Genomic DNA, 24,783 nt, shown 5'->3' on the forward strand with positions numbered 1-24,783 from the left:
TGACATCACTGCAGCCTCAGTCAGCCTGAGTGCCTGGGGCTGGGTGCTCAGAGCTCAGTACTCAGGACTCGGTGCTTGGAGCTCAGTACTTGGGCTGGGTGCTCAGAACTCAGTTCTCACAACTGGGTGCTTGGAGTTCAGTTCTCAGGGCTGAGATGCATCTGACTCCCTACTACAACTCCACAAGGAGAGGGTCCCCACTCATGTCACAGGCAGGTAAGCTGAGGTTCAAAGAAGGCACTTGCCCAAAGCCATGCAGTGTTGGATGGACCAACCATTCAACTGACCAAGAGACAGAATGGGGCCACTGCTCAGAGACAGAGCTGTATACAGTAGGGACTCATCAGACTAAGTGATGTGCACACTTGGAGACATCACTTCCTGATGGTGAACTGAGCCCTCTGCCAGCACCAACTAAATCCTGGCCCAGCCTGTCTCTGATACACCCACCAGGACCATAAATACAGCTCAGAGAGGGGGCAGTTCACCAGCCCCAGGGCTGCCTTGTAATTACGTTCCACCCCACACCCACCCTGTGCCCTCCCTGGCAGCCAGAGCAGGGGGCATGGCCTCAGGTGACTGCAGCCCAGGCGATCCTCTAACCATTGGCCCAGAGTGGACATGGGCCCTCAGAGATGGGGAGGGGCTCCGGTGAAAGCAGGTGCCCCCCCCCCCACTGCAGCTCCAGTCTCAGGAAGGCGTGGCGTGCCCTAGCTATGCCCTTCCTTCCCCACCAGTGGCTAGATTTAGAAATGCCCAGAAAAACCTGGAGTGTGCTTCAGGACATGGACTCCTCTGAGTCAGAGACCACAAACACCATTGCCCTCAGAGAGGCAGCTTATATAAATTCATGAGACCATCTGGGAGCTTGCATACATAATAAACAAGCGAGACTATTCTTCCAAAAAGAAACATCTTTATCTTCATTTCTTTTCCAAAAGTTCCTCTTAGTGGATATGTCATTCTCCTACCCTAGAAAAGAATAAGCAGCATTTTACTGCCTTCCTAAAAACACAATGCAAACATGAGGATGAATGACCCCTAGTGTGAGGTGATAGGGAGTGGTGGGGGCTATGGAGAACTGCAGTGCAGACCCCTGCCTGCAGGGACCATGGATGCTTGCTCAGGAGTGGAAGCTCTTTGTGGTCAGATCTTCTTTCCCTTTTTTTTTTTTTTTAAAGAAAACCAGAAATCCAAAATTTTAGATAATAACTGAATTCTGAAGTATCAACAAATGACAAAAAGGCCATCATTAAAAAGTCTACAAATAACAAATGCTGGAGAGGATGCGGAGAAAAAGGAACCCTCCTACACTGTTGTTGGGAATGTAAATTGGTAGAGCCATTATGGAGAACAGTATGATTCCCAAAACACTAAAAATAGAGCTACCATACGATCTAGTGATCCCACTCTCGGGCATATATCTAGAGAAAACTATAACTCAAAAAGGTACATGCACCCCTAAGTTCACTACAGCACTATTTCCAATAGCCAAGACAAATCAGACAAAGGCAAATATCATGTGATACCACTTATATGAGGAACCTAAAATATGATACAAAAGAACTTATCTATGAAACAGAAACAGACTCACTGACATAGAGACTAGACTTGCGGTTGCCAAGGGGGAAGGGAGGTGGGGGAGGGAAGGACTGCGAGTTTGGGGTTAGCAGATCAAACAATTATATATAGGATGGATAAACAGCAAGGTCCACTGTATAGCACAGGGAAATATAGTCAATATTCTGTGATAAACCATAATGAAAATGAATATGTATATATGCATAACTGAGTCACTTTGCTGTACAGTAGAAATTAACACAATATTGTAAATCAACTATACTTCAATGAAATAATTTTTTTAAAAAAGAAATATTGACAAATAGGGGGCTTCTCTGATGGCTCAGACAGTAAAGAATCTGCCTGCAATGTGAGAGACCTGGGTTCGATCCCTGAGTTGGGACGATCCCCTGGAGAAGGGAATGGCAACCCACTCAAGTATTTTTGCTTGGATAACCCCATGGACAGAGGAGCTTGGTGGACTACATTCCATGGAATCGCAAAGAGTTGGACATGACTGAGCGACTAACACTTTAACTGTCATGGACAAAAGGGCTAACCAAAATAGGTCTACAGGCCCAAGTCAGCTGGCAGACCATGGGCTGTGACCCTGTCTTAGGGACCTGCTCCTTCCCCAGGCTCCCTGGCTGATGGGAAGGTGAGGGGGCCCCTGGGGTCCAGCTCTCCCACAGGCACCTGTCCTGGCACAGAGCTCCTGCCCCCGCCCAGAATAGATGCCCACACTCAGGCTGCTCTGAAAGAGCCCACGAGGGAGCCAGGGGCCAGCGCCCTGGAGAAAGCCTGAGCTGTGCTGCATGGGCCGCCAATGCTCCTGCCAGTTCTGGGCTGTGCCCACCACCACCTCACCTTGGGCATCACCATGACTGTCCTAGCACAGCTTTCCCACATTAGACAGCAAGCCTGTGCTCTGAAATGCAAACCTCGGGTGGGGATCCCAGACACAAGAAGGACTGAATTCCCCCTAAGGCAAGAGATACCTTCAGCCTAGGTTCCAGAGACTCCCTGTTCTCACCTCCTCCAAATCCTGCCTGTTCTGATTTCCCTGCCTATAAATTCCATTCATAAGTCTGACACTGCGGTTACCGTCGCCTCAACAAGAAACCCACCTGCCCGCATCCCCAGATCCTGCCTGGACCAGCCCATCTGAGCAGCCAGACAGTGGGAGCCTCTGTTCCTCGGTCCCCGGCGCCCCCTGCTGGTCAGTCCTTGGAGATGAGGGCACTTCTAGCATCTGTGCTTGTCCACCTGCGGCCCCTGTGTCTGGGAATCGGGGTTCCAGACTAAACCCACATGCGCTCAGCATTCCAGCGTCCAGGGAGAGCACTCTGTGTTTCCCTAAACTCCTCTCCCGTGTGGAACTGACTCCCTCACCCACGCACTTGTTCAGCCACATGGCACTGGGAGTCAGGAACTAGCCCTCAATGATACGCTCTCAGTCTTTAGCAACTGCTTCTCCAAGCTGTGAGTTGTTACTCACTCATTTGGGATCATTCCGCACAAGCGCATCAATGGGAGTGTATCACACAGGCCGTGGTTCAGCCCCGTCTCTCTTGACTCTTATTTGACTCACTCGGGGAGGAAAGGTCTTCCAAGAGCCGACCACCAGGGAGTAAGCTGGGTGGGAGAGGAGCCAGGAGAGACGGACAGAGAGAAGGGCTGACAGGTAGATGTAAGCTCGGAGTAGAGAACCTGTCCAAGAGCCCGAGACCAGGGCCTGGAGGCAGAGCTTAGGAAGATTCAGCCTCAACATCAGGAAAATAAAAGCATCTGTGCTTTTTTTTACTAATTCTCCAAAAGCACCACGGATCTGGCATCTACTTGTGATAACTGCCTTGTTTTTTTTTAAATGTTCATGAAAATGTTCATTTTTAGCATGGATAATTTTAAACCATTTTCAAATCGACCTTTCCTGGCAATGAGTAGATATGATTTGCTTCCACGAAGACACCCACAGGCTGTCTAAATCTGGCATCGCCGCTGAGTAGGGATGGATCTGTAATCACAGATGCTCTGTGACCCCGGTTTCTTAGTTTCCTGGACCGAGCTCCTCCCTTCCATCCTCTCCCAACCACAGGCACAAACACAACTTCCTGCTGAGCATCGGGAGCCCCTGCCCACTCCCACTGCTCTGCAGACCCACCCACATCACACAGGAAATCAGATTTAGTCCTTGGTATGTAAAGGATGGGGGCTTCCCAGGTGGCGCTAGTGGTAAAGAATCTGCCTGCCAGTTCAAGAGACATAAGAGATGCGGGTTCAATCCCTGGCTGGGGAAGATCCCCTGGAGGAGGGCATGGCAACCCACCCCAGTATTCTTGCCTGGAGAATCCCATGAACAGAGGAGCCTGGTGGGCTACAGTCCATGGGATCACATAGTCCGACATGACTGAAGTGACTTAGCATGCACACACGCATATAAAGGATACAGAGGAGGAAGTTCTGCTTGTGGGCCATCTGTGGGCATGGCCACCAGCCTAAGCTTTGGAATCGGAGAGCAGAGCTCAGTTCCAGACTCTGTCCCCAGATGACCTCGGGCAAGTCCCCAAGTCCTCATCTGTGATGGTGATGGTGACAGTCCCCCACCCCCCCCACCCACATGGTGAGGCCCAAAGGAGGCAACAGACCCCAAAGCGGTGCCTGTCCTGTCCTTACTGTCATCAGCAGGCACCCAGCTGTGTGACCCACCGCTGGACCACAGCTGCCTCCAATGACTCCAGAACTGCCCTTCTCAGGGGAGCACCCTGAAGACCCCTCCCGTGGGCAGAACAATAGCCCTGCTGGCTCTGGGTCTACCCTGCCTGTGGCTCACTGTCTTGTTTGTTTCCTGTGTCCCTGGAGCTCCTCTCCGAAACAGCAGTCTCAATAGCTTCCTCTGCATCTTACTTCTTGGCGGGGATCTGTCCAGCTCCCTCCTTTCAGACCCCAACCAAGATCACGTCTCTACCCTCTAGTGAGTACACACTTGGAATCAAACTGACCCTAGCCTGCCCTTTATCTGTCATGATCAGCCTGGCCATTTTCACAGGACATGAGCACAAGCTTGACCTGACCTTTACAGACGAGAAGGCTGCATCCAGGGTCTATTCAGTGAGCTGTCTGGAACCAGGAGAGCCTGAGTACTACTCAGGCCCCACCCGGACCTGCAGAGCCTAGGTCAGCATCTTCACAAGACCCAGTGGTCCCTGAGCATATGCAGTTCAGGCTGCTGGTTTGTGGGTATCGGCCTGGGCCAGGCCACAGATACACCTCTGACACCTGGCCTAGAAAGGATAATTAACGGCATATCTAAACAATCAAGAGATTTTGCACAAAACCAATCTCCAGTTTTTCTCAATCGAAGAGGGGGCAGCATGGATTTGCATCCAGTGGCTGCCCAGTCAGCTGGGTAAAGGGTCTCAATTCACCTCGCCCCCACCCTTCACAAAGGCCCCCAGTTGCACCACTCTCAGCCCCCTGGACATCCAGGTCTGAAGCCCCTGGCACCTTTCCTGGGAGCCGCGCCAGCCCCTTGCCGCTCCTGCTCAGGCCTTTGCATCCGCTGCTCCTCCACCTGGAGTCCCTTCTCTCACGTCTGCATGGTTCTCCCCTCACCCCCCGGGGTCTCTACCCATCACCCCCGGCTCAGGAGGCCCCACGGGCACACCTCTGTCTTCCCACTTTACCCTACCATGACTGCCTTCACATGCTGTGTCTCCATCCCCACTCACGATCTTGAGCACTGAATTTTCCAGAATAAGACCTACAAAGCCTGGGGTCACCTGGAACTCAGCAATTCACTGATGAATGGATGAATAACAGGCCAGGCCACCCCGCCCTCTGGGCCACAGGACCACATAGGTTCTGCGTGGAGGCAGCATGGTGCCTCTTCCAGGGGCTAAAGAGAGTGGCTGGATTTTCCCCGTGACACCAGAGGGACACTGAGTGAGCCATGAGGGCCAAGGCCCTGGCAGGAGGAAGGACAAAGGGGCCGGTGTGGAGGACAGAGGGGGAGGAGTGAGCCTCATGGAGGCCTTGTTCCTCATTTTCTGGGGCCTGACATGCTAAGAGACACGAGGGGACCAGGGACCAGGACAAGCAAGGGAGGCAGAGAAAGGAACCGAGGGGATGGACCACTAGATTGGGTCCATCTCTTGCAGTCAGGGTAGTTGAGGCTTGGGTCCTGCAAATAGGGATCTCTCTCCACTTCCAACGCTCTTTTGTCATCTTATTTCTTTAAATCACTAGCAATTGCCCCTGGCTGGTCTCCCCAGCTCCCATTGGTTCCCCAACCCAGCATGCTCCGTGATTTAGGATCAAATAACTGCAGGTCGACAAGAGAAAGGGTTTTGACTGAGCACATGGGAAGGATGGAAACAGAAAGGAAGGAGTACCAATCAACTCATCCCTAAATGTCACACCTTTAAAAAACATTCCTACTGGGACTGTTTGGGGCTCATACCTGCCTGGACAAAGACTCACCACGAAGGGTGCTGGGCGGAGAGGTGGGCTCACGCCCCTCAGGCCTATGATAGAACCGCCTGCTCTGAACCTCTAAAAGCTCACTACTCAAAAGACCCAGATGCATCAGACCTGGGTTTCATTTCATGTGTTGTCAGGATTCCCAGGCAAAACCCAGAGACTCTTGGCAACTGTCTGATGGGGTTGCTGAAAAGTCTGCTTACCCAACTCTCGCTTGATGCTTCAACACAAGAGCAAACGGGGTCATCTGTCCAGATAGACCGCGTTGGGCATGTACACGCGTGGACTGTGAAGGGGGTGTCGGGCCCCCCGCCACATCCTCCAAGGGATCACCTGCAAGTCCTCTCTGGAGTCTCCATAAGTAATTCACAGTCTGCTAGGAAAATCCATGATGTGCTTTGCAAACAGAAAGATCCCCATGCTCACTGCCCTCCCTCCATGATTCACCAACATCATCTATTCCTGCCTCCTGTCCTCTGCACTTGCTGGTTCTTAACCTGGAATATTCTTCTCCCAGGCCTTCTAGAGATGAGCCTCTTCTGGCCGCTCAATTGTCACTTCCTCAGAGACACCTGCCTCCTCCCCACCACCTCCCTCCTCCCCACCTGCCATCTCTTCCATCCTTCTCCCCAAGGGTCTTCCTAAACTTATTGCTCTTTGAAATTACCTATTTAGTTGCTAATTTGTTTATGAGCTGTCTTTCCCACTAGAATATAAACTACTCCAAAGCAGAAATACACAGTTTTTCTTGTTTACAAATGAAACTCCAGGCCTGACACCTTAGGTCCCTGATGGGTATTTGTCGAATGATGGTGGATGAGAATTCGATCCTTAGGTAAACACCACTTGCAGCCTGGGTGTTGCTATAGAAATCTCTCCTTCCCTAACAAAACTGAAACAATCGTGGGCTTATCAAATATTTACTGACACCCAACATACACAGCAACCGGACTACAAAACCTCAGGAGAATAGAGTCTGTGCGTAAACAGACAGACCCAAGAATGGATGTGCCCCGAGAGAGTGGGTCTCTGTTACTGGAGGTGGATTTGCTGGAGTGTGTACCAGGGCAGGTCATATGGCCTAAGAGACTCACCCTGTGCTGGCATCTCACTTCCCAGCAGGGTTCAGCTCTGCTGACGAAGGAGGAAGAAGAGGTCCCTACCCAGCTCTAACCTCACTATTCTGAAAACTCTGTCCCAGCATCACCCAAAATCTTCAAAAATTCAGAGTCATAAATAAAATTTTTCAATTTCCAAAACACAGTATGGATGAAACCAAACTTGTCTCTAGATGCCTAGCCTGCTCTGCTTCTTAGGAGATCCCAGGAGGTGTCCCATCACCTCACTGCTCTCCCGCCCCCACCAGGAAAACTCAATTTCCTTTGGGGCCCTAAGAAGCCAGGGAAGCCATCACACACAGGGACCCATCATGGTTCAGAGAAGCCCATCCCAGGGCATCTGCTTTTTTTTTTTTTTTTTTTTTGCCTTATAAACAGCAGAAATTTATTTCTCACAGTTCTGGAGGCTGGAAGTCTGAGATCAGAGTGCCAACACAGTCAGGTTCTGGTGAGGGCCCAGACTGTGGACTGCCAAATTCTCTCTGTGTTCTCATGTGGTGGAAGGGGACAAAAGAGCTTTCTTGGGTTTCTTTCATAAGGGAACTAATCCTGTTCATGACCATCACATTACGTGTTAGGATTCCCATGTGTGAATTTTAGGGGGACACAAAGTTCATGCCACATCATTATCAAAATTGTAATTATTCCATCTATGACTATACAAGATTTTATCTAGTATAGAGTTGGTGGACATTTGGGCGATTTCCAGATCCAAGTTATAAGTAAAGATGCGACAAACACTTCTGCACATAACTCTTGTCATGTCTTCATTCCTGTCTGTAGAATTGCTCTGTCACAGGGCAAGATATACTTTCAGTAAGTCTCAGATTTGGCCCACCTAACATCTGTCTTGTTCTTATATAAACACAAGTGTGGGGGATGGGAATGGGGGGAGGGTAGGTAGGAAGAGGCAGTTTGAGATAATATTCTTTTTTATTAATGAATTGATTTTATCCTTTTTGGCTGCAGTGGGTCTTGGCTGCTGCCTGAGTGCTTTCTCTAGTTGCGGCAAAGTGGGCTTCTCGTTGTGGTGGCTTCCCTTGTTTCAGACCATGGGATCGAGAGCACGCCTGCTTCAGGAGTTGCAGCGTGCCGGCTCAGTATTTGTGGCTCACTGGCCCTAGAGTGCAGGCTCAGTAGTCATGGCCCACAGGCTTAGCTGCGCTGCAGTATGTAGAATCTTCCCAGGGATCAGACATATGGACCAGGGATCAAACCTGTGCCTCCTGCATTGGCAAGCAGATTCTCATCCACAGTACCACCAGGGAAGTCCTGAGATAATATTTTTTTTTTGGTAGATTTTAAGCTCTGACATACAAATACACAGACGGTTCTTTAAGGTATCTGGAAGGCCAGGTTGAAGATTCCTGTTTTTGCAAAACTATCCTTGATTATTAAGGCCTTTTGTTTTTACTTCAAAATCTCTGTATCTTCTTAACAGAGTCTTTCAAAAAGGAGAAGTCTTTCAAAAAGGCATTTAATTATGCTGAGGTCTAATTCACCAATTCTTCCTTTTTTGGTATTAAATCTAAGAACTCTTCACCCAGGTTTAGGTTCTAAAGATGTCTCCTATTTTTTTTTCTAAAAGTTTTATAGTTTCACATTTTATATTTGTCCGTGATCTCTTTCAAATTAACGTTTGTATGAACTGGGAGGTTTTGGCTGAGGTTCTTTCTTTTGTGTAGGAACATGCATCTTTTTGCCTATGGATGCTCCCACAACATTTGTTGAAAAGACTATTCTTTCTCAGAGAAACTGAATTGCTTTTGCCCCTTTGTCAATGAAATGTATACAGAAGTAGAAAATAATGTTGCCCATGAAAGATATAATGTTATAAACCAGTGTTTCCTCAAATAAAAAAGGTGAGCAGCAAAAAGGATAGCAACAATAACAAAAAATTAGTTGGGGAGAAAATATTTGCAAATCACTTATTCAACAAAGGACTTGTAGTTGGACTGAATAAAGAACTATCAATATTGTAAAAAAAAAAAAAAAAACTGTCCACATTAACAGAATTAAGGGGCGAAAAACCACATGCTTTCAGCTAATGCTGAAAAAGTATATGACAAAATTTAGTGCCCTTTCATGACAAAAAGCAGTCAACAAACTAGGTGAATGGTTAAACAAACTGTGGTACATTTATACCATGAAAAACTACTCAGCAATTTTGAAAAATGAACTACTGATACAACTGGAATGGATTCCAAGGGTATTATGCAGAGTAAAGAAGTCAATCTGTAGAGGCTAAATATTATCTTATTCCATTTATATAGCATTCTTGAAGTAACAAAATTAGAGACAGAGAATAGATTAGTGGTTGCCAGGGGTTTGGGACGGAAGATGGGGAAATTAGAAGGGTAGCCCAAGGGAGCCTGTGGTGATGGAACAATTCTATGTCTTGGTTGGACATGTTCACGAAACTACACATGATAAAACTGCCATGCAGAGAACTAGAGAAGTCTGAAAAAACTCTATGGGTTGTACCAATGTCAATTTCCAATTTTGTTACTGGGCTATACTTAGGGCATCTGCATTTTTAAAGGCCATTTTTCTCTCCTCTTAAAAGCTATGCTTGCCTTGAACCGAAGAAATTAATCTCTAGTCCTTAGTGCTGACCAAACCAAATAGGTAATAAAGATGAAATATTCTGAAGCAGAGAAACCCAGCCAGGAGGGGCCTCTCTCATCCTTAACGTGAGGGTAGACATCTTGGCCCCCTTTGGAGAGGAGGACCCAGGAGTCAGCTGGGAATCTCCTCCCCCACCTCGGGATTCACTCCTGCTGGAGCTGGAAGTCAGGTCCCTTAGAAACAGGTCCGAAGCCCAGGGTTTCCTATGTCATGGCAGAAATGCTCAGAGAACATGGTGTGGCCACCCTGGACATAGATGCTCCTGCATGTCACCACTGGCAACACCTTCTCTGGACATCCAGGCACACTGCTTATAGCCAAGGACCATGTTCTGCTGGATACACCCATGGCACAGGAAGGGTTTCAAAACCCAGTGATCCAAAGGCAGAAAATGCTGCAATGACCACCTCCCAGGCTACACGTGAATCCTCAAGAGGGACCCAGGGTCTGCACAGATGCTGCCCGAGGAAACCTAGAGCAAAGGGGGTTTCACCAAAGAAGTGGAGCTTTGCAGATGTCTCCACCCACTGGGCTTCCCTTCCCATCTGCCCCGCTGCAACCAAAACCCCGAGGCGCTGATGATGAAGACCTGCACCCAGCCTCCACTGTGGGCTGACGGAGAAAGGGCGCCTCCTCGCAGCCCAGGAGCCCTTCCCTGCCTGGCGCTTACCTCCAGTGGGACCACCTGCATCAGGATAGCAAAGTTGGTGAGGTGCGTGCAGCGGCAGATGGAATAGCTGAGGTTCCCCTCCGTGAGCGCACAGCCCTGGTTCGACCAGATGCCTTCTCCAGAGCTGAGACACAGAAGGAAAAGTCAGCTGGAAGCTACCGCCCAGCCTTGCCCCGGGGGCTGAGAAACTGTTCCCACTCATCAGGCTGATGACTCAGATGTGTCTTGTTGATTGGGCCACAAGGAAACAAGTACCTGTTTCCTTCTGGGAGGGGAAAGCTGTGTACCCACGTTGACACAATCACTTTGGAAAACATCTGGTCTGACATCCAATAAACATGAAGTGTCTCTTGGCCACCTGAAGGTCTTTTTTGGAGAAATGTCTACGCAGGTCTTGTGCCGTTTTTTCGATTGTGTTGTGTTTGTCTGTTTCTGTTACTGAGTTGTATGAATGGTCTGTATATTTTGGATATTAACCCCTGTCGGTCACATCATTTGCAAATATCTTCTCTCATTCCGTGGTTGTCTTTTCTTTTTGCTTATAGTTTCCTTTGTTGGGCATGTACTCAAACAAAACTCTAATTTGAAAAGATACATGCGCCCCAATGTTCACGGCAGCACCATTTACAATAACTAAGACATGGGAACAATCTAAATGTCCGCTGACAGATAAATGGATAAAGAAGATGTGGTGCATGTACACAATGGGATATTACTCAGCCATTGAAAAGAATGAAATAACGCCATTTGCAGCAATGTGGATGAGCCTAGAGATGATCACACTAAAGAAGTCAGAAAGAGAAGGACAAATACCATATGTCACTTACATGTGGAATCTAAAATATGATACAAATGAACGTATCTGAGAAACAGAAAGGATTTACAGACACAATGCAAAATGGATAGACAAGGTCCTACCATATAGCACAGGGAGCTATATTCAATATCCTGTGATGAACCATAACAGAAAAGAATGTGAAAAAGAATGTATATGTATATGTAACTGAGTCACTTTGCTGTACAGAATAAATTAATGCAACATTGTAAATCAACTATACTTCAGTAAAAATTTCATAAAAATGGAGTGTGTGGGTCCTGCAACCCAGCAATCGCACCTAGAGAATTCTGAGCCATGAGCACAGGGACACGTCTGGGGTATTTACTGAATGATGGGTGATATCAGAGGACACTTTAAAGTTACCTAAGGTCCACCGCCCTGGTGTTCAGACAGTAAAGAATCTGCCTGCAATGCAAGAGACTTGGGTTTGATCCCTGGGTCAGGAAGATCCCTTGGAGAAGGGAATGGCTACCCAATCCAGTAATCTTGCCTGGAGAATCCCATGGACAGAGGAGCCTGGCAGGCTACAGTCCATGGGGTTGCAAAGAGTTGGACACAATTGAGCAACTAACACTTTCACACTAATGTCCCCCTCAGGGACCTGGATAAGGCATAAACACTAGTAAAAAGCAACATGTATTCATATGGATAAAACACACAAACATAACATCCAATGTTGAATGCATAATAATGAAGCAAGGGCATGACACAAAAGAAGATCAAATATTTTCTATGAATATAACTACACACTATACATAAGTTATTCAGAAAACTCCCCACAGAGAGGGCAAAAGGCTAGGATAAGATGTAAACATCTTTTACATGTTTGTTTTTCTTTATAATGTTCTAATTCTTTAAACAATAACATTTTGACATGTTACTTGCATCATTTCTTCAAGTACAAACCAAGACAAAAATTACTTGAAGCAAGGGTGCTCAAATGTTAACTGTGGTTCATTCTTGCGGTGGGAATATTAGCAATTACAATTTTCTTCTCTGTACCACTCTATATTTTCAAATCCAAAAAAAAAAGAGAGAGAGATGCTTAAATGGTTCTTCCCAGAAACTGCAACTCTGAGTGATCAGCAAAGACAAATCTTTGCTTTGGCCAAAGGCAGGGGCCCTTGGGGAAGGCTTTTATAAAGCTGAAGCAGTTTAAAGACTCTAGTTTCGCTTTGCTTTATGTCCAGTTTTCATGACAACATCAGCCGTGGATGAGGAATGCGGCTGTCCCAGAGGGTGATGGATAAAGACAGTCCTGCCTGCTCCTGCTCATGCCCAGTGAACGAAACACACACGGACAGCATCTTATTTTCAACCCTGAGAGAGATGGTGTCCCCAGGAGGATGCTGTGATTGTAACTCTGGGTGAGCCTTGGGCAGCAGGCAACCTGAGGGCAGGTGGGGTTGAAAGGGTCATCGGGCAGGGACTCGGGGTGGTGCTGAGCCTGATGACATGGGAACAGGGGCTTTGGAGGTGAGGTTCATGACAAGTGAGGTGGGGGCATTTAGCACAGACCAGACAGCACAGCCAGGACCAATGGAACCTATCAGTTTAGAGCCGACACCCCCGATAAGGTCAGAATAAAAGGGCCTTAGAGATGGGCAGGCCCTCCCCTACCATGCCACCTGTTAGGGCTAACTGGCTCCCGTTCCTCGAGGAAAGTCGCTGCTGGGCTGTATGTGACCTTTGTCTGCTGAATATGTGAATGCCATACTTGAATTAGAGGGTGACCAGAAAACTAGCAGGCACAGAATTTGGGGAGCGTGATCACAGGGGTGCAAAGTGCACCTCGCACTGACGCCAAGAGTGACGATGAATTAGAAACTAACCATAAAAGTCACATTTTCCTAAACAGAGTCATGAAGGCGTGACGATGTCTTCATTAGCCAGGGAACGTGAGCCCCGTGTAGTGTCACCTCTGCCTGCGTGTAAAGAGCTGCATCCCAGGGAGTCCGTGGAAAGAAGAAGCCTCACTCCCCAGCTTGTGCATCCATAAATCTGCCACGGAAGCCAGGCCAAGCGATGTCAAATAACAGGAAAATATGTGTCTCTCCCTGTGACCGAGGAAGTTGGCATCTGAGCAGAAAACCATTCACCCACATGCATAAATGGAATGTGTATATATAAATATGAAAATGCTACATATTATGTGTATTCTGGAGATGTGGGCAGAACACACACAAGAAAGGAAGGTGGAGTAATGCAAGAAACATGTAACAAACAACCATATATTTCCTGGGAACATAAATATAAAACATGCATAAGTTACTGAAAAATACACACGAAAATCTCCCCACTGTGTTACTGCAGGCTCTAGGAAAGGAAATCAGGATAAGATCTAAAGGTCCAACAGGACATGTGCTTTTTAAAATAATGTTTTATTTTTAAAAAGAATAATGCTTTAATATATTGCTGCTATCATTTGTTAAAGTGTAAGTCTAGGGAAAAAACGACCTAGAATTCTAAGCTCAATGAGACCATCTTTCAAAAATAAAAGTGCATGTTCTCAGAAAAATAAGAACAGGACTTGCTGCCAGCAGACTCACACTACAAGAAGAGTTATAGGAACACACCAGACAGAAAGTGTGTTCTACACAAAGAAATAAAATAGCTGGAGATTGAAAACATGAAGGGAAATTATTATGTTTTCAATATTTATTTTTATTTATTTATTTGACTGCTCTGGGTCTTAGTTGCAGCATGTGGGATCTAGTCCTCTGACCGGGGATTGAACCTGTAGCCCCTACATTGGGAGCTCAGAGTCTTAGCTCCTAGATCACCAGGGAAGTCCCCGAAATTATTAGTTTCTTAATTTAAATTTCTTTAGAAGACAATGAATTACTTAGAGCAACAATACTCCCCACATACTGTACATTTACGACATCTGTAAAGATAAAATGTATAATAAGAATAGTGCTAATTACGGGCAAGAAGTGTTATGAAATGATTTTTGTATTGTCTCCGAGTACATGTAAGGTGGTATAATATTATTGGCAGGTAGACACAGATGAATTAAAGATATATATTCTAAGCTCCCTAGGGCAACCACTACAAAAAAATTAAAAGGAAGTAGACACCAGGAGTCAATAGCAGAGAAAAAATGGCATCAAAAATACGCAGAAAAATCCAAATGGAGTAAGAAAAGGAGAATATAAGAAGCAAAAAACAATAAAAGTAGATCATAATCTGGTCGCGTGTGTGACCGAGCACGGACATCCTGGCCACTTCCCTCCCTATTCTCCCCACTCCCTCCGTCCCCTTCTCTGCCCCCTCCTGACCTGGGGACCCTCCCACACAGACAGTACCTGAAGTCCAGGAAGGCGCAATACAGGAAGATTCGGTTGCTCTCATTGGTGGCCTCAATGTACTGCCTTTGAGTCTGAAATGAGAGGATGGACACACCTCATGATACAGCCAAGAAGACAAGCTGCCAACACTGATGTGAGAGCCAAACCCTCGCGGCCCCAAGACCCCAGGTTATGGACACGCAAGGCCCGGTGGGCAGAGAAGGCGGGTCACCCAGCCCCATCTCTCACATGGCGCTCCTCTGCCCACAAACCAGGGCTCCTGCCTCAGGTCCCTTGCACTTGCTGGGCCCTTCTGCTAGAAAGCACTTCCCCCAAGACTACCCTCCCTGCCTTCATGTCTCTCCTCAGGAGACCCGCCTGCCCATTCAAATCAATTCAACCTACCCCTTCCTCTTACTGCATTTTTCTTTTCTTTTTTTTTTTCATGAGCTAAAGCTTTTCTTCTATGCATTTTATTTATTTTTTTGTCATTTATCTTTATTAGTTGAAGGCTAATTACTTTACAATATTGTAGTGGTTTTTGTCATACATTGACATGAATCAGCCATGGATTTACACGTATTCCCCATCCCGATCCCCTCTCCCACCTCCCTCTCTTCCCGATCCCTCTGGGTCTTCCCAGTGCACCAGGCCTGAGCACTTGTCTCACGCCTTTTTCATAGTACTGATCTCCACGCAGCATGTTACGTATTTACTTCCTTCCTTGTTTGCTGGCTTCCTCTCTAGAACATGCCCACAGAGAACCTGTGTTTGTCTCATTTCCTCATATCCCCTGTGCCTACCCTAGTGTCTGGCACACAGCAGGTGCTTACTAAATACTTACTGAACCAAAGAACAAATGAACAGATCCATCAACAACCCTGTTCCTAGGATTCTCACTCCCCCAGGCTACTCCTGGATGCCAACTCGGGGTATCTAGTATCAGCTGCTCCGCCCTCAGCAACACACAGAGGCTGCTCCAAGAATCTTGCCAGGGAGCTTAGGAAGCCAGCAGCTTCATAGGAAACCAGAATAAATGGTATCTAATCAATTTCCAGTCGATAAATCAAGAACCAGAAATCAAATAGCCAACATCTGTTGGACTGTAGAAAAAACAAGAGAATCCCAGAAGAACATCTACTTCTGCTTCATTGACTATGCTAAAGGCTTTGACTGTGTGGATCACAACAAACTGTGGAAAATTCTTCAAGAGATGGGAATACCAGACAACCTTTCTTGCCTCCTGAGAAATGTGTATGCAGGTCAAGAAGCAACAGTCAGAACCAGACATGAAACAACAGACTGGTTCAAAATTTTGAAAAGAGTACATCATGGCTGTATATTGTCACCTGTTTATTTAACTTATATGCAGAGTACATCATGCGAAATACTGGGCTGGATGAAGCACAAGCTGGAATCAAGATTGCAGGAAGAAATATTAACAACCTCAGATATGCAGATGACACCACCCTTATGGCAGAAAGTGAAGAGGAACTAAAGAACCACTTGATGAAAGTGAAAGAGGAGAGTGAAAAAGCTGATTTAAAACTCAACATTCAAAAAACGAAGATCATGACATCTGGTCCCATCACTTCATGGCAAATAGATGGGGAAACAATGCAAACAGTGAGAGGCTTTATTTTCTTGGGCTCCAAAATCGCTGCAGATGGTGACTGCAGCCATGAAATTAAAAGACACTTGCTTCTTAGAAGAAAAGCTATGACAAACCTAGACAACATATTAAAAAGCAGAGACATTACTTTGCTAACAAAGGTCCATATAATCAAAGTTATGGTTTTTCCAGTAGTCATGTATGAATGTGATAGTTGGACCATAAAGAAGGCTGAGCGCCGAAGAATTGATGTTTTTGAACTGTGATGTTGGAGAAGACTCTTGAGAGCCCCTTGGACTGCAAGGGGATCAAACCAGTCAATTCTAAAGGAAATAAATCCTGAATATTCACTAGAAGGACTGATGCTGAAGCTCTAAAGCTTTGGCCACCAGATGCGAAGAACTGACTCATTAGAAAAGACCTTGATGCTGGGAAAGATTGACAGTAAGAGGAGAAAGGGACAAAGAGGACAAGATGGTTGGATGGCATCACCGACTCAATAACCATGAGTTTGAGCAACCTCTGGGAGATGGTAAAGGACAAGGAAGCCTGGAATGCTGCAGTCCATGGGGCTGCAAAGAGTTGGACATGACTGAGTGACTGAATAACAACAACAAAGTGAATATAACAAAAAAGAGACAGACTCACAGATAAAGAGAACAAGTTTAGTGGTTACCAGTGGGTAAAGGTAAGGGAGGAGGGGCAATTGGCTTAAAACTGAACATTCGAAAAATAAGATCATGGCATCCGGTCCCATCACTTCACAGCAAACAGAAGGAGAAAAAGTGGAAACAGTGACAGATTTTATTTTCTAGGGCTCCAAAATCAGTGTGGATGATGACGATGACTGCAGCCATGAAATTAGAAGACACTTACTCCTTGGAAGGAAAGCTATGACAAACCTAGGCAATGTATTAAAAAGCAAAGATATCACTTTGCTAACAAAGGTTCATATAGTGAAAGCCATAGTTTTTCCAGTAGTCATGTACAGATGTGAGAGTTGGACTATAAAGTAGGCCGAGCACCAAAGAATAAATGCCTTCAAACTACGGTGCTGAAGAAGACTCTCAAGAGTCCCTTGGATAGCAAGGAGATCAAACCAGGCAATCTTAAAGGAAATCAACTCTGAATATTCATTGGAAGGACTGATGCTGAAGCTGAGGCTCCAATACTTTGGCCGCCTGTGGCAAAGAGCTGACTCATTGGAAAAGAGCCTGACGATGGGAAAGTCTGCAGGCAAAAGGAGAAGAGGGCAGTATAGGATGAAATGGTTAGAGTATCACTTACTTAATGGACATGAATTTGAGCAAACTCTGGGAAATGGTGAAGGACAGGGAAGCCTGGCATGCTGCAGTCCATGAGGCGGCAGAGAGTTGAACATGACTTAGTGACTGAACAACAACTTAACGTGAATAAAATAAGCTACAAGGAGAAAAAAAAATTTTTAAGACAAAAAATAAAATAATAAATAAAAATAAAATAAGCTACAAGGATGGGCTTTCCAGGTGGCACTAGTGGTAAAGAATCTGCCTGCTAATGCAGGAGACACAAGAGATGCAGGTTTGATCCCTGGGTCAGGAAGACCCCTGGAGGAGAAAATGGCAACCTGCTCCAGTATTCTTGCCTGGAAAATTCCACAGACAGAGAAGCCGGGTGAGCTACAGTCCATGCAGGTCACAAAGAGTTGGACATGACTGAGCAACTAACACACAAACACAATCTACAAGGATAAACTGTACAACACAGGGAATATAGCCAATATTTTATAATAACTGTAAATGGAGTATAACCTTTAAAAAAAAGAAAAAAAGAGTGTGGTCCCTACAGAAGCCTCAGCATCCCGGGGCCCTACCACAGAATCGAAAACTCTGGGGGTGGGAAGAGCCTCTGGGTTTTCACAAGCCCTTCAGATTCTCACACGAACTTGAGAACCACTAAAGCTAGCAAGAGGCTTCCTCTTCTGTCCCCTCCTCCTGTCTCAGTCTGCCGTGGCCTTTGTGCTCAGACAGAGACAGCCCTGTGGCTGCAGCCATTCAGAACCACAGAAGGTGGGGAAACGACAACATGTGAAGTCGATATACAAATAAAGTCGAAAATACAAATAAGAACCTGGTGGTGAGCCCCACTCAGTATCAGCAAAGCTTCCTTGACCCTGAGTAACATCAGACCTCCTCAGGACACCACTATGTACTCTTCCCCGCTTCCCTTTCCCCGCTGGCGATCATTAGTTTGTTCTCTATATCTGTGAGTCTGCTTCACTTTTGTTATATTCACTAGTTTGTTGTATTCTTTTAGGTTCCACCTGTAAGTGATATCACACAGTATTTGTCTTCCTCTGTCTGACTTATTCCACTTAGCATCATGCCTTCCATCCATGTTGCTGCAGATGGCAAAATTTCATTCTTTTTTATGGCTAAGTAAGTATTTCAAAGATCTTCACGACCCAGATAATCACGATGGTGTGATCACTCACCTACAGCCAGACGTCCTGGAATGTGAAGTCAAGTGGGCCTTCGAAAGCATCACTACGAACAAAGCTAGCGGAGGTGATGGAATTCCAGTTTAGCTATTTCAAATCCTAAAAGATGATGCTGTGAAAGTGCTGCACTCAATATGTCAGCAGATTTGGAAAACTCAGCAGTGGCCACAGGACTGGAAAAAGTCAGTTTTCATTTCAATCCCAAAGAAAGGCAATGCCAAAGAATGCTCAAACTACCACACAATTGCACTCATCTTACACGCTAATAAAGTAATGCTCAAAATTCTCCAAGCCAGGCTTCAGCAATACATGAACCGTGAACTTCCAGATGTTCAAGCTGGTTTTAGAAAAGGCAGAGGAACCAGAGACCAAATTGCCAACATCTGTTGGATCATCAAAAAGGCAAAAGAGTTCCAGAAAAACACCTATTTCTGCTTTATTGACTATGCCAAAGCCTTTGACTGTGTGGATCACAATAAACTGTGGAAAATTCTGAAAGAGATGGGAATACCAGACCACCTGACCTGCCTCTTGAGAAACCTGTATGCAGGTCAGGAAGCAACAATTAGTACTGGACATGGAACAACAGACTGGTTCCAAATAGGAAAAGGAGTACGTCAAGGCTATATATTGTCACCCTGCTTATTTAGCTTATATGCAGAGTACATCATGAGAAACACTGGGCTGGATGAAGCACAAGCTGGAATCAAGATTGCCGTGAGAAATATCAATAACCTCAGAAATGCAGATGACACCACCCTTATGGCAGAAAGTGAAGAGGAACTAAAGAGCCTCTTGATGAAAGTGAAAGAGGAGAGTGAAAAAGCTGATTTAAAACTCAACATTCAGAAAACTAAGACCATGGCATCTGGTCCCATCACTTCATGGCAAATAGATGGAGAAACAGTGGAAACAGTGGCTGACTTTATTTTTGGGGGCTCCAAAATCACTGCAGATGGTGATTGCAGCCATGAAATTAAAAGACGCTTGGAAGGAAAGTTATGACCAACCTAGATAGCATATTAAAAAGCAGAGACATTACTTTGTCAACAAATGTCCATCTAGTCAAGGCTATGGTTTTTTCAGTGGTCATGTATGGATGTGAGAGTTGGACTGTGAAGAAAGCTGAGCACCGAAGAATTGATGCTTTTGAACTGTGGTGTTGGAGAAGATCTTGAGAGTCCCTTGGACTGCAAGGAGATCCAACCAGTCCATCCTAAAGGAAATCAGTACTGGGCATTCATTGGAAGGACGGATGTTGAAGCTGAAACTCCAATTTTTGGCCACCTGATGCGAAGAGCTGACTCATTTGTAAAGACCCTGATGCTGGGAAAGATTGAGGGCAGGAGGAGAAGGGGACGACAGAGGATGAGGTGGTTAGATGGCATTACCAACTCAATGGACAAGTTTGGATAAACTCCGCGAGTTGGTGATGGACAGGGAGGCCTGGTGTGCTGTGGTTCATGGGGTCGCAAAGAGTTGGAAAAAACTCAGCGACTGAACTGAACATGTTCCATTGTGTATATATACCACATTTCCTTTATCCATTCGTTAATAAACACTTCCATACCCTGGAGATTGTAAATGCTGCTGTGAACATTGGGGTGTGTGTATCTTTCAAATTAGTGCTCTGAGGGTTTTTTTTCAGACATCACCCAGGAGTGGAATTTCTGGGTCATATATATGGCAGTTCTCACTTTCAGTTTTTTAGGGAATCTCTGTACTATTTTCTGATTCAATGAACATGAACTTGGGTGAACTCTGGGAGATGGTGAGAGACAGGAAGGCCTGGTGTGCTGCAGTCCATGGGGTTGCAAAGAGTCAGACACAACTTAGTGACTGAACAACAACATACTATTTTCCCCAGTGACTGCACCGATTTCCATTCTCACCAACAGTGTATTCCCTTTTCTCCACATGCTCATTGGGTATTTGTGATATTTTTTGATGATGGCCGTTTTCTGACAGGTGTGACGTGATAGCTCCTCAAGGTTTGGATTTACATTTCTCTGCTGACTTGAGATGTTAGGCATCTTTTCACATGCCTGTTGACCATCTGCATTTCCTCTTTGGAAAAACATCTATTCAGTTCTTCTGCCTATTTTTAAATCAGTTGTTTTTTTTAATGTCAAATTGTGTGAGCTGTTTGTATACATTGGGCATTAACCCCCTATCAGCCACATCATTTGCAAATATCTTTTCTCCTTCAGTAGGTGGTCTTTCCATTTGGTCACAGCTTCCTTTGCCACGCAAGAGCTTTTACGTTTAATTAGGTCCCATTTGTTTACTATGTGCCATTTTTAAACAAGGAATGCATTTGTGTGATGCTTGTGTAATGGAACAAATGTTAGGGCAGCCAGGACTAGAAGGAGCAAGCCAGCAATGTTGTCCGAGGCCCTGAGGGCTTCCCCAGGAAGAGGAGCCACCCCTTCTCTCATCGCCAGCCCTGCTCTGAGCACAAGGAAGTATTTCCACGTGGGAGCGGCACAGAGACTGGAGCCCTGACCCTCTGACTCTGGACCTAAATCACTCTTCAAGGGGAATTTAAAAATCAGGCGCAACCCAGAAGCCAAGCTCCTGTGTGGTCGGCAGGGTGGAGAGCAGACGGCGCTCCCCGGGATCCGGGGCCAGGATCACACCCGAAACAGGAAACCCCGTCTGGGTTCCTCCCGGCTGGGCTCCTGCGATGGGAAAAGCAGATCCCCTCCTTCTGTTTGAAATCTGCAGCCAAAATGGAACAAAGGCTCTCAGCATGCCTCCAGGAAAGACTAGACAGTTCCCAGGAGCACAGTAGGAAGGAAGGGTGTGTGTGCTGCCTGAGAAAGGAGGGCGGGTCGGCCAGGTCATGGCTCACTTTCCCAGAGAGATGTGGGAGATGCTGTCCAGTCATCATGAAAACCATCCCCACCAGTCATCCCAGGACCCAGGAAATGGGGGTCCCCATCGGGAGTGGGGAGAAGCAGCAGCCACCTTGACCTCCTCCTCTCTGGGCCCTGAGGCTGAGGAACTTGCAGAGCCCTCTGGTCCACAGGGAAAGTCTGATTCTTCACCAGACATCTCTTCCTAAGCACTTAAGTCCCATGGGGAAAGGCTACACAGGCCCCGGGGAACATCTCCTATGGGATCTGATACTCCCGCAAACAACCATAAGGGTTTCCCATTTGGGGAGAAGCAAGTGGGATTAATCAGGTGTTCGCCGTCTGCTGCTATCGGCAAGAGGTCTCCATCTGAGAGACACACCTTAGAAGAGAGAAAATCTACCCCACAGCAGTCTATGAATGTTCCTCATTTAGAAACTTGCTTGCTTTTCATTCAAGGACAGTTGCCCCTGGGTATTCATGGGGGACTTGTTCTAGGACCCCCAAGGACACCCAAATCCATGGACGCACAAGTGCCTTATACAAAATGGTATGGCTTTTGCATATAACCTACACATATCCTCCTGTATACTTTTTAAAAAAATCTTAGATTGGCTTTATTGAAAATCACTTTTCCTCTCTGCTTCATTTATTTCCACCATTTTATCTTCTAACTCACTTATCCTATCTTCTGTCTCTGTTATTCTACTCATGGTTCCCTCCAGAGTGTTTTTGATCTCATTTATTTCATTATCCAATGTTCATCGCAGCACTGTTTATAATAGCCAGGACATGGAAGCAACCTAGATGCCCATCAGCAGACGAATGGATGAGGAAGCTGTGGTACATATACACCATGGAATATTACTCAGCCATTAAAAAGAATTCATTTGAATCAGTTCTAATGAGATGGATGAAACTGGAGCCCATTATACAGAGCGAAGTAAGCCAGAAAGATAAAGACCATTACAGTATACTAACACATATATATGGACTTTAGAAAGATGGTTAACGAGAACCCTATATGCAAAACAGAAAAAGAGACTCAGATGTATAGAACAGACTTGTGGACTCTGGGAGAAGGCGAGGGTGGGATGTTTCAAGAGAACAGCATTGAAACATGTATATTATCTAGGGTGAAACAGATCACCAGCCCAGGTTGGGTGCATGAGACAAGTGCTCGGGCCTGGTGGACTGGGAAGACCCAGAGGGATCGGGTGGAGAGGGAGGTGGGAGGGGGGACTGGGATGGGGAATACATGTAAATCCATGGCTAATTCATTTCAATGTATGGCAAAAACTACTGTAATGATGTAAAGTAATTAGCCTCCAACTAATAAAAATAAATGGAAAAAAAAAAAAAAGAAAATCACTGAAAATTCTAACCATAGAATAATCAGTATAGAGTCTATTCACTGAGTGTCTATTATGGATTGAACATGGTAGATGAGTACTTACAACTTTTAATTCACAACACGCTCTGAAGTAGGAATCATTACTCCCACTTTATATATTAGAAAAGATCATTTGCTTAAAATCTCAGGAGATCATCTGAAAATGTCAGTGATTCAGCCAGGGCTTCATGCTATTGATACCTGTCTGTAAGACACATTACCCCACCAGCACCCTCATGAAGTTCTTAATAATTAAGAGATAAACAATAAAACAATAAAATTCAAAAGCTACATCATATCCATGTCACTTTCTATATCGTTTTGGGCTTTTGCTCTGTGCCACTGGGCATCTGTTTCTTTGGGGGCTGTTTTGTTTTTTTGTTTGTGGTCAGATAGAGGACTTTTTATTTGTTTGTGGTCAGATAGAGGCATGCTGTAGTCCACGGGGTTGCAAAGGGTCAGACACGACTGAGCGACTAAACAACAGAGGCCCTTTAAATGAGATGAGAGCATCACTTGCCGGATTGCCCTCTAACCAGGAGGCAGGATCTGCTCATTCCTATCCCAGTTGCTTTGGAACTGAGGAGAGCTTCACAAGCAAGGTCAGTGCCTTCCTTTATCATCTCCTAGGCAGAGAGGACAGTATACTTGGAGGGGGTGGGGGGCAGGTACAGTTGCTTTACAATGCTGTGTTAGTTTCTGCTATGTAACAACGTGAGTTGCCTATATGTATACATATATCCCCTCCCCTCATGGACCTCCCTCCCAACCTCCATCCCACCCTCTAGGTCATCACAGAGCACCAAGCTGAGCTCCCTCAGCTAGGCAGCAGCTTCCCACTAGCTGTCCGTTTCACACCTGGTGGTGTGTAAATGTCAATGCTACTCTCTCCATTTGTCCTACCCTCTCCATCCCCCACTGTGTCCACATGTCAGTTCCCTATGTGCGTGTCTCTATTTCTACCCTGCAAGAAATGGTTCATCTGTACCATTTTTCTAGATTCCACATGTATGTGTTAATATATGAGATTTGTTTTTCTCTTTCTGATTTACTTCACTCTTCATGGCAGACCCTAGGTTCATTCATCTTTTAACAAATGACCCAATTTTGTTTCTTTTATGGCTGAGTAATATTCCACTGTATATATGTACCACATCTTCTTGATTCATTCATCTGCTGATAGACATTTATATTCTTTCCATGTCTTGGCTATTGAGAATAGTGGTGCAATGAACACCGGGATGCAAGTGTCTTTTTGAATTATGGGTTCTCTCAGGTTTATGCCCAGTAGTGGGACTGCTGAGTAATATGGTAGTTCTATTTTTATGTTTTTAAGGAACCTCCATAGCATTCTCCATAGTGGCTGTATCAACTTACATTCCCATTAACTGAACAAGAGGGTTCCCTTTTCTTCATACCCTCTCCAGCATTTATTGTTTGTAGATACTTTTCATGATGGCCATTCTGGCCAGTGTGAGGTGACACCTCATTGTAGTTTTGGTCTGCATTTCTCTAATAATTAGTGAGAAATGGGCTGTTTCCCACCATATCAATAAACAAGGATGTTGCAGCTATCAGCAATTCCACAGCTATCAGCAATTCCGGCCCTCCAAATGTGAGCTTCTGAGCCCAGAGGGGGCCCAGGAAGAATGAGGCCTGTGATGGGGCAGCCATGAAGCTGCAGCCACTCCCTACTGTGAGCCGAGGAGCTTTGGGATACAAAAAAAACCAGGATGCTGGCCCCAGAGATCTGAGATGCACACAAAAGGAATGATTTCAGTAAGCCCAGACTCTCACATCTTCCCATACACAGAAAAGTGCTAAATTCCTTAACTTGAGATATCTGGTTTTCCTCAAT

The 24,783-nt window shown here is 45.8% G+C and overlaps 1 protein-coding gene across 2 annotated transcripts in view; it reads right to left on the minus strand.

Moving 5' to 3' along the window:
* Positions 1-24,783, minus strand: part of ADGRD1 (adhesion G protein-coupled receptor D1) — a 182,326-nt gene that overhangs the window by 44,077 nt on the left and 113,466 nt on the right. For both annotated transcript variants that reach the window (XM_070475041.1, XM_070475042.1), the window contains 2 exons: positions 14,602-14,675; positions 10,456-10,579 (listed from right to left, as the gene is read on the minus strand). In XM_070475041.1, the coding sequence (XP_070331142.1) occupies positions 10,456-10,579; positions 14,602-14,675 (198 nt within the window). The remainder of the gene's footprint in view (positions 1-10,455; positions 10,580-14,601; positions 14,676-24,783) is intronic.

The sequence above is a fragment of the Odocoileus virginianus genome, chromosome 12 (assembly GCF_023699985.2).
Source record: "Odocoileus virginianus isolate 20LAN1187 ecotype Illinois chromosome 12, Ovbor_1.2, whole genome shotgun sequence".
Lineage (NCBI taxonomy): Eukaryota > Metazoa > Chordata > Mammalia > Artiodactyla > Cervidae > Odocoileus > Odocoileus virginianus.